Genomic DNA, 10666 nt, shown 5'->3' with positions numbered 1-10666 from the left:
GATGTGGTGTTGCCTCCGTGGGCAAAAGATGACCCCCAGGAGTTCATCAGGATCCATCGCGAGGTCAGTGAACTTTAACCTCACCACTTGCAACCGTTTGTTGGCCATCGTGACCTACTGGAAACATGGGCCAAATTCAAATCAGTATCAATCAATCAATCAATCAATCAAGTTTATTTATAAAGCATTTCATTAGGGCGGCCGGGTAGCGCAGCGGACTAAGCGTCTGCCTACCACCGCAGAGACACTGGTATCGAATCCAGCTGTCAGCGGTACCTCCGGCTTGGTCGGCCGTCCATACTGACACAATTGGCAGTGTTAGCGGGTGGGAAGCCGGTGGGGTGTATCCTGGTCGTTGTAAACAGCGACTCCTACAGTTCGGTCGGGGCGCCTGCACAGCGAGGGAGGGATCTGGGGGAGGTAGTGTGATCCTTCCACACGTTACACTCCCCCAGTGAGAGTCCTCGCTGTCAGGTGAAAAGAAGCGGTTGGTTGACTCCACATGTGTCGGAGGAAGCATGTGGTAGTCTTCACCCTCCCAGACCGACGGTAGGGGGTAAGTGCGCAGCGACCAGGAAGGGAATTGGCAACGACTAACATTGGGATGGGAGAAAAAGTACGGAAAAAGGAGGGGAAAAAAGATAATAATAAAAAATAAAAAAAAACATTTCATTCAATCTTTTTTTAAATAAATCTTGAAATCAAATAAACTTGGCGGCTAAGTGGCGCAGTGGGCAAGGCGCTCGCCACTAACGCAGGAGATGCTGGGTTCGAGCCCAGCTCTCGGCGTTGCTACCAGCTTGGCTGGTCGTTCATACTAATACAATTGGCAGTGTTAGAGGGTGGGAAAGCTGGTGGGTGGGGATCGGACGTTGTGGACAGCGACTCCTACAGGTCGGTTGGTGCGCCTGTACAGCATAATCAGGAAGTGACGGGGGCAGCGTGAGTTACTCCTCGCCACTGAGAGATTGTGCTGTGCAGGTGAAAAGATGCGACGGCTGCCTCCTCGTGTATCGGATGCAAGGCTTCGTCCACATTGCAGCCGACCAGTGGGAGGCATAGTCTAGCAACGTTCGAGACAGGGGAGGGGAGAATTGAATGGATAATTGGCGAGGCGAAAATTGGGATGGGAGAAAAATAGAAAAATAAGGAGAAAAAGTGGATAAAAAAAAAGAAATCAAATAAACTTGTTGTTTCAAGATAACTGTTGATACTTGTTTAGCGAAAGGCTTCACATTCTGTAATGCTCAGCGCTGTGTCTCAATACCCACGGTTAATGTCTAACATGTGCTTCTCCCACCACGCCAACATCTTCACATTGAAGTGCTGAGACGGAGACGGAGTAATAGTATTGGTTTACGACCAGCCTGCCAGTATTCATTATTAGCTCATTAGACGCTGTATAGGAGATCTACCTTATTCATGAGGCCCCACTGTCTTAAAACTCTTTCTATTCACAATGGGCTACATTATATCCCATTGAGTTTAGCCTAGGCTCTCGCCAATAGGAGTCAACCGCTTTAGGCTCAGACTGTTTCCACAGATAATAAGCACTTGTTGTGGTAATCAAGGGAGGCCATATATCTGTGTTTTAGGCTACTGTCACTGGTGGATAATGAGCCTATTCAACGCAGTTCAGACCAGACAAGAAATTCCCTCTCTCTCTCTCTCTCTCCCTTTCTCTCTCATAACGTCTTTATTTCTTCCTGCCGTTTATTGGACTGAATGTTTTCTCTTTTCTCTCCTCTCTCATCTCTCCTCTCTTCCTCTCTCTGTGTGATTACTGTGTAACTCTGTCTCCTCTGTTTGTTTGTCTCTCTCTCTCCTTTATATATCTGAACCTCGCTCGCCCAGCCCCAGGGTATCATTCGTGCTGGTTATCAGTCCATAATCTACTGAACTATCATATCCTACCGTTCTCGCAAAATTAGCAATTTTTGCTTTGTTTTTCCACGTACGCAAATTAACTCAGGACAATAATAGCCCAGTTATGAGACCCAGATATGTTTTGTATTTTGCACTTTCTGTTTGTTCAAGGTGTTACTCAGATTGGGTTTGCGGATACCGCTGGTCGTAATGCCCACCTCTCTTCCATTTACCGTTCAAAGCCGATCTGGAGCTAATTTCGCCCATATGATGCTTTAATTTAAACACACAGATGAGCTCATAATGCGGCTGCACCAGCCAGGCTGTTCTGGTCTTTTACATTGACTTTGTTGCAGGAAATCACACAGTACCTGGATAATCCAGTTGGTTTGTGTGGAGTGTGCAACCTAGTTTCAAATGTTTCTCTCTAGTGTCAACGGTTTGAGTGGTGTTTTCTTTGTACCTGCGTGGTGAATGGTGTATTTATATAGCACTCTTATCCAAAGCACTTTTACCATTCACTCACACATTCACACACCAGATTGCCTAGTTAACCGGATAACAAAACAACTTTTGTATGTTTTGAAAGAGTGAATCTATTTTCATTTGTATTGTTTCTTATGGATGTCTCATAGCCATGGGAACAACCAATGCTGTGTCATTATGATCAACAACACTTAGAGATATCATGAGTACTATTAATTATCAGATTTACTAGGTGCATCCTGATCTCTCCTCCTCCAACCGCCTCTGTCTCCACCTCTGTGTCCCTCAGGCCCTGGAGAGCGACTACGTCAGCTCCCAGCTCCACCTCTGGATTGACCTGATCTTTGGCCATCGCCAGCAGGGGCCCGGCGCCGTGGAGAGCACCAACACCTTCCACCCGTACTTCTACGCCCAGAGGCAGAAAGGGAGCCAGGAGGCCGCCACCGCAGACCCCCTCATCAAGAGCACCATCCTGGGCTACGTCAGCAACTTCGGTCAGGTCCCCAAGCAGGTGAGGATGAGCTGTGCTGCAGGCAACAAGGGTGGGGGCACAGCACTACCCTTCTTCTCTTCTTCTGGCGTGTGTCTTTAGACCTGCAGCTCCGTTGAGGCAAGCCAGGCCAACGTTTCGTCGTCCAGTTCCATCAGACCGCGTTCTCCATACGGTGGCCGTTGTTTGGGGCAACTGGTGATGATATGTTCCACAGTCTGTGCAGGGGCTCCACACTCGCATGAGGCACTGTCCTTGAGGCCCCACCTCTTCATTGAGGTGCCGTAGCGTCCCACGCCGGTCCTTTGGCGGTTGAGGGTTGTCCACTGCTTCTGGAGTAAGTCCTGACCAGGGACGTCCAGATGGTCATTGATGTAGAGGTGCAGCCTGGGTGGTTCTGCTGACCTCCACTGGTCCCTCCATCTCGTCCTGACCCAGGAGGCCTTGGAAGTGTCAGATGGTGTTGTGTGGAGTAGCCTGTAGGCTTGCATGGAAAAGGGGCACTGTGGAGTTTAGCACTACCCTTGATATTATTTTACTTATTTTTACTTTTATCTTTACGCCCCACTATCCGCTGGGTGCATACTACTATGACCTGTATCATGTTTTGTAACAGATTACAGAAATTCAAGAAGCCTATTGGAACGTGAGGTTCTGATATGATTTGATTAATATATCTGCATTATTTCATCCCACTTTATGTTTTGCTCTTCCTGTTTGATACCCACACAGCTTAAAACCTGACAGTCTTTCCTCCTGTTTGATACCCACACAGCTTAAAACCTGACAGTCTTTCCTCCTGTTTGATACCCACACAGTTTAAAACCTGACAGTCTTTCCTCCTGTTTGATACCCACACAGCTTAAAACCTGACAGTCTTTCCTCCTGTTTGATACCCACACAGCTTAAAACCTGACAGTCTTTCCTCCTGTTTGATACACACACAGCTTAAAACCTGACAGTCTTTCCTCCTGTTTGATACTTACTACTTTTACTTAGACCTTTTATTCCTTTCGGAACATAGGTCATTGATGAAAAGTTTCCACCCCTGTCTGTCTTGAGCCATCCTCTCCAGCTGTTTCCACGTCAGTCCCCTCGTCTTGAGTTCCTGCTCCTGTTTGATACCCACACACAGCTTAAAACCTGACAGTCTTTCCTCCTGTTTGATACCAACACAGTTTAAAACTTACAGTCAAATAAGTCAGTCAGAACTGAGTTACACAGGTCAGAACTGAATGACAAAAGAACGCAACATTGTCTTCCCCAGTGAAAGAAGGGTATTTTGTGCTTTCTGCTGTACTGTCGACTCCACCGTGCTATTTCCTGTCTCTCTGTGGTTTGGGACGCAGTGTTTTTATTCGTGTTTTTAACCGCAGTGCATGGATTTTCAATGACGTCCCAAGTCAAGCACTTATAATGATGTCTTTTTTAATCAGTATCCAGAATGAATCAGCAACGTCTGTCGTGGTGGAGGTTTACCATAAATAAGTCTTATGACAAACAGAGTACTTTTACACGCTAAGGATTCCTCATATTGGGGTGACAGTGGCTCAAGAGGTAGAGCGGCCATCTGGTAATTAGAAGGTCCCCGGTTCCATTCCGGCTCTTCCTCACGGCAGCGCGTCGAAGTGTCCTTGAGCGAGACACTTAACCCCTTAACTGCTCCCGATGAGCAGGTCGGCACCTCGCACGGTCGGCCTCCGCCGTCGGGTGTGTGAATGTGTGAGTGAACGGATGAATGAGAGGCATAAAGTTGCAAAGCGCTTTGGATAAAAGCGATATGTGAATGCAGTCCATTTACTGTTTTAATCTAACGTCGTCGCTTCCCCTCCTCAGCTCTTCCCCAAGGCCCATCCTCCACGCGGCTGCTCCAGGAAGGAAGGCTCCTCCGCGCCTCCTCAGCCCACGCCCTTCTTCTTCAAGCTGGACCAGCTCAAGCCTTCCGTTCAGCCCTTTAAAGGTAAACACCGCAGCGGAGGAGGAGACCGACTCGAAAAGAAAAGTACAGAATTAAAGCGAAACAGCAACGCAACAGAATTTGCCCCCCAAACACCCGAACCCACGTGTAATCAGTCGTACACGCTACACGTCGTTCCCTCCCGTTATTGCATTTTGCACATTTTGATGTCAATTATTCTATATACAAGAAGACGGTGTCTGGGGGTGGCTCCGCTGGGAGCCATAGGCTACTTCCGTGGATTAATTTAGAGCGTGGTAGGACCAGGGACGAGGTGGTGCTGCATCCTTCGGGTTTCGGAGCTGCGATATGGAGATGAGTCTCGCACCGGGCCCTACTTAATAATCTGAATATCCCTGAAGGCCCACCAGGGGAAACGGGGGAAGACGGAGGCGCGGAAAAACGCTCGGAGAGGGATTCCTGGATATTACATTTCATATTAAATCTCTAAAAGTGTCTGATCTGATCAATAAGCAGATAGAGATGAATAGGGGGGAGGGATATTAAGACTAATGCAGACACACAGCGCTCCCTTTCTGGGGGGGGGGGGGGTTTAAGAAGGAAGATCGGGCAAATGAATGTAATGATTTTTGCTCGTCCCCTGCATGGATAGGTCAATTACAGGTGCAATTACAGCCACTCACTCGCGCGTGTGCACGAACACACACGCACACACACACACACACACACGCTCACACACACACACTCACACACACACACACTCACGCACGCACACACACACACACACACACACACACACAGACACACAGACACACAGACAGACAGACAGACAGACAGACAGACAGACAGACAGACAGACAGACAGACAGACAGACAGACACACACACACACACACGCACACGCACACGCACGCACACCTCTCAGTGTCCAGGACGCGGCCCCTCAGGGTGGGGTCCTCAGTCTGTAGTGGAATACTGCTGCTTAATTGCCCACCGTTTTCTAAGGTCAATCTAATGAAATTCAGCACAAGTGGCGCCAAGCTAACAAACTCTTTAATGTGACGTATCTGAAGCGCAATTACCTTTTTATTGGAGCAGGTGAGTTTATTCAGGGACAGTACAGGCACGAGGAGTTCCCATTTCACACGGTCGGTCCGAGTTGGGTTTGTTCAACCCCCCCCCCCCCCCCCCCCCCCCTGTGCTACTTTTTACACTAGAAAACTTTTTCAAAATGTTTTGTGTGTTGTTAACCCTTTCACTGCTGCGCTACCAAACGGTTAACCCTTTCACTGCGACAATACACAGAAGGTTAACCCTTTACTATCACACAACCGACGGTCGCCGTGGCAGTGAAAGGGTGAACGACATACAGTATCTTGCAGGGGGGACACTGTGATGATGCGTTCAAATAGCACGCAAAGCGAAATGTCGAGGCGCGCACGAATGCACACAATTTTAAAGATGCGAACGGAAAGATGCAGCCGTGTGCTTCCAGGCGGCACGAACGGTGTTCACCAGGCGAGACGGAGCAAATATCGGTATATCATGTTCAGGTTCACGTTTTGTTTTATTTGTCACATATAAGGTACATGTACATTACGGTGAAATGCTTGGTTCCACGTGAGCCTCCTGAGAATATGCTTCATACAGTAAAAAAAGTTAAAACATGAAATAGACTTCTATGAATGCTCTGACTGTGACACATATATACTGTATATATATATTGAATAGGTTACATTTAGAAATTATGTCATTTTTGTAAAGTTTCAAGTTTTGTTTTATTTGACACATTACTTACTGGTACTTACATAATGCTTGGTTCTGCATGAGCCTCGGGAGTTTGTGCTGCATACAGTAAAAAGTCTATACAAAATATACAATATACAAATGCAACAAAATGCTATAATGAGGTAGAGGTGTAGTGCAAATCTTTTAGTAATAAATGGATAAAGGTCAGACCATACGCGCTCGCACGTCTCCATGCCAGTTCAACTAGTTATCATTGATTTGGGCTGTTTTTCCGGGGATATACTGTCGGCCACCGACGGTGTTAGTTAATTGAAGAAAACGTCTAGCGTCCATGCGTACAGCGTCTCTCTTTGTCCCGTTTCTCTCCGTCTTCTCGTACTCATCCTGCCTCTCTCTCTCTCTCTCTCTCTCTCTCTCTCTCTCTCTCTCTCTCTCTCTCTCTCTCTCTCTCTCTCTCTCTCTCTCTCTCTCTCTCTCTCTCTCTCTCTCACTCCCACCCCGAACCCACCCTGTCCCTGCTGCCGCGCGCCCACCCGCGCAGAGCTGCTGAGAGGCCCCGTGGGCCAGGTGGTCTGTGCGGAGAAGGAGGTCCTGGTCCTGGAGAAGAACAGTCTGCTCCTGTCTCCTCTGGGACACTGCTACTTCTGCTGGGGCTTCCCAGACAACAGCTGTGCCTTCGCTAACTATGGCACAGAGAAGGTATGTATGGAGGAATAACACAAGTAAAAATCCAAAATTCTGGCTGCCTAATTATTATTTATTGTTATATATATATTCTTTTTTGGCTTAAACAAGGTATTCGAATCTGATCTGTTGAGAAAAGTATTACATTCAAACTGATTCAAAAAAATAAATAAAGGAAAATTAATACTTTTTTTGTAGAAAAGCTGTATTGTATTGCACACAGTTCATCACAATCTATATCACAATTCAACTAAACAAAACATTTACATATTATTTATTGTTAATATTGTATAACCATATACTGTATATATACAGTATATCCGTATAGAGACTGTATATAAATGGATACATTTCAACAGCAAACTCATTACAATGTCTTTGGTATGTGCTGACAGTATATTCATGTGATGGTGATCTGTATGGTGTGTGTGTCTTCCTTCAGACCTTTGCCGTCTGTGAGAGTCTGTGTGACTGGGGGGAGACGCTGTGTGCTGCTTGTCCCAACCAGGACACCATAGTCACAGCCGGCACCAGCACTGTGGTGTGTGTGTGGGACGTAGCGATCAACAAGGACAAACTCACACACATGAAACTCAGACAGGTAAGTGTGCGTGTGTGCGTGTGCGTGTGTGTGTGCGTGTGTGCGTGTGTGTGTGTGTGTGTGTGTGTGTGTGTGTGTGTGTGTGTGTGTGTGTGTGTGTGTGTGTGTGTGTGTGTGTGTGTGTGTGTGTGTGTGTGTGTGTGTGTGTGTGTGTGTGTGTGTGTGTGTGTGTGTGTGTGTGTGTGTGTGTGTGTGTGTGTGTGTGTGTGTGTGTGTGTGGGGGACGTAGCTATCAACAAGGACAAACTCACACACAAAACTCAGACAGGTAAGTTTGTCTGTCTGTCTCACTGCCTTCATGCCTGCACGTCTGACTGACTGACTGACTGAAAGGATGATGAATATCTTATAGTATCTTATATTACCATACCTTACCTAATCTCAGCTCATTCTCAGTAGGGCTTAAAGTTCTGTACATCCAGACAAATGGTATAATATATGGTTATAGGTTATGTTTACAGATAAACAACAGTTCAAACTAGAAGTTACAGTAGGGAGACCTCACTGTGTGTGTTTCCCAGGAGCTGTACGACCTGCCTGGCTGTCTCACCTCTCTCTGTCTCACCTCTCTCTCTGTCTCACCTCTCTGTCTCACCTCTCTCTCTGTCTCACCTCCAGGCGCTGTATGGCCACACAGACGCCGTGACGTGCCTGGCTGTCTCACCTCTCTCTGTCTCACCTCTCTGTCTCACCTCTCTCTGTCTCACCTCTCTGTCTCACCTCTCTCTGTCTCACCGCTCTGTCTCACCTCTCTCTGTCTCACCTCCAGGCGCTGTATGGCCACACAGACGCCGTGACGTGCCTGGCTGTCTCACCTCTCTCTGTCTCACCTCTCTGTCTCACCTCTCTCTGTCTCACCTCTCTGTCTCACCTCTCTCTGTCTCACCGCTCTGTCTCACCTCTCTCTGTCTCACCTCTCTGTCTCACCTCTCTCTGTCTCACCACTCTGTCTCACCTCTCTCTGTCTCACCTCTCTCTGTCTCACCTCCAGGCGCTGTATGGCCACACAGACGCCGTGACGTGCCTGGCTGTCTCACCTCTCTCTGTCTCACCTCCAGGCGCTGTATGGCCACACAGACGCCGTGACGTGCCTGGCTGTCTCAGAGGTGCACGGGGTGATCGTGAGCGGCTCCAGAGACCTGACCTGCATCCTGTGGGACCTGGAGGAGCTCTGCTACGTCACACAGCTGTCGGGACACAAGGCCGGGGTCACCGCCCTGGCTATTAACCAACTCACCGTAAGTCACTCTTAGTTTCTTTCTTTCTTTCTGCCTTTCTTTCTGCCTTTCTTTCTTTCTTCCTTTCTTTCTGCCTTTCTTTCTTTCTTCCTTTCTTTCTGCCTTTCTTTCTTTCTTTCTTTCTTTCTTTCTTTCTTTCTTTCTTTCTTTCTTTCTTTCTTTCTTTCTTTCTTTCTTTCTTTCTTTCTTTCTTTCTTTCTTTCTTTCTGCCTTTTATTTATTTATTTATTTTAATTAATATTCTTTTCTTCTTTCTGCCGCTTTCTTTCTTCGTTTTTTTTTTTTTGCCTTTCTTTCTTTCTTTCTTTCTTTCTTTCTTTCTTTCTTTCTTTCTTTCTTTCTTTCTTTCTTTCTTTCTTTCTTTCTTTCTTTCTTTATGCCTTTCTTTTTTCTTTATGCCTTTCTTTCTTTTTGCCTTTCTTTCTGCCTTTCTGCCTTTCTTTCTTTCTTTCTTTCTTTCTTTCTTTCTTTCTTTCTTTCTTTCTTTTTTCTTTATGCCTTTCTTTCTTTCTTTCTTCTTTATGCCTTTCTTTCTTTTTGCCTTTCTTTTTGCCTTTATTTCTTTCTGCCTTTCTGTCTTTCTTTCTTTCTTTCTTTCTTTCTTTCTTTCTTTCTGCCTTTCTTTCTTTCTGCCTTTCTGTCTTTCTTTCTTTCTGCCTTTCTTTCTTTCTGCCTTTCTGTCTTTCTTTCTGCCTTTCTGTCTTTCTTTCTGCCTTTCTGTCTTTCATTCTTTATTTCTGCCTTTCTTCTTTTCTTTCTTTCTTTCTTTCTTTCTTTCTTTCTTTCTTTCTTTCTTTCTTTCTTTCTTTCTTTCTTTCTTTCTTTCTTTCTTTCTTTCTTTCTGTCTTTCTTTCTGTCTGCCTTTATATCTGCCTTTCTTTCTGCCGTTCTTTTTGAATTTTAAATTTCTGCCGCTTTCTTTCTTTCTTTCTTTCTTTCTTTCAAACTAGAAGTTACAGTAGGGAGACCTCTCTGTGTGTTTCCCAGTCTTTGATTGGCCACACAGATGCCATGTGACGTGCCTGGCTGTCTCACCCCTCTGTGTGTTTCCCAGGCGTTCCCAGAGTGGGGCTTATTTATTTATTTCCTTCTGCCTTTCTTTCATTCTGGTTTAAGTAAGGGATAATGTATAGCTACGAGGTCATTGTCGCAAAATAATTGACCGACACAGAGTTTAGAATACCGCGGCGCCTCACCGAGGTGTTCTAAACGTCAGTGAAGGAAATTTTTTTTGCGACAATGACCTCGTTAGCTATACATTATCCCTTACTTAAACCGGCAGGTGTGTCTGATTGGCTGCACTGATGCAGTGTGTGTCAGTGGGCTTGATTGCTACAGCTGCGAACAGCGGCCATTATTGCTCTGCAGAGGTCCGTTATCGAGTAATAACGGACCTCTGACGAGCGCTATTGACCAATCACAATCAAGCATTTCGGCAATGTTAAAACGCCATGTAATAAGTTACAATAAACCCTAGTCTAAAAAAGAAAATTAAACTCTCACAAAAACCCAGTTTGACCTGCTGTAGAGTCTCTGGACTCGACACATTGTCAGTGAATGCTGGAGTAACCCGGTACTGAGTGATAGTTAGGTTAACCCTTCCACTGCCACGCCACCAAATGGTTAACCCTTTCA

At 46.1% G+C, this 10666-nt stretch overlaps 1 protein-coding gene across 1 annotated transcript in view; it reads left to right on the top strand.

The window, feature by feature from the left end:
* wdfy4 (WDFY family member 4) overlaps positions 1–10666 on the top strand; it is a gene marked incomplete at its 5' end in the record, with an annotated part of 306077 nt that overhangs the window by 281490 nt on the left and 13921 nt on the right. Inside the window, 6 exon segments of the mRNA XM_084321866.1 lie at positions 1–63; positions 2642–2863; positions 4679–4802; positions 7050–7207; positions 7635–7793; positions 8852–9031. The exon segment at positions 1–63 is cut by the window's left edge and continues 25 nt beyond it. Coding sequence (XP_084177992.1) covers positions 1–63; positions 2642–2863; positions 4679–4802; positions 7050–7207; positions 7635–7793; positions 8852–9031 — 906 coding nt within the window.

The sequence above is a fragment of the Notolepis coatsorum genome, assembly GCF_963971535.1.
Source record: "Notolepis coatsorum genome assembly, chromosome: 9".
Lineage (NCBI taxonomy): Eukaryota > Metazoa > Chordata > Actinopteri > Aulopiformes > Paralepididae > Notolepis > Notolepis coatsorum.
The sequence above is the reverse complement of the archived record's forward strand: the minus strand, read 5'-3'. Positions and strand labels throughout refer to the sequence as shown.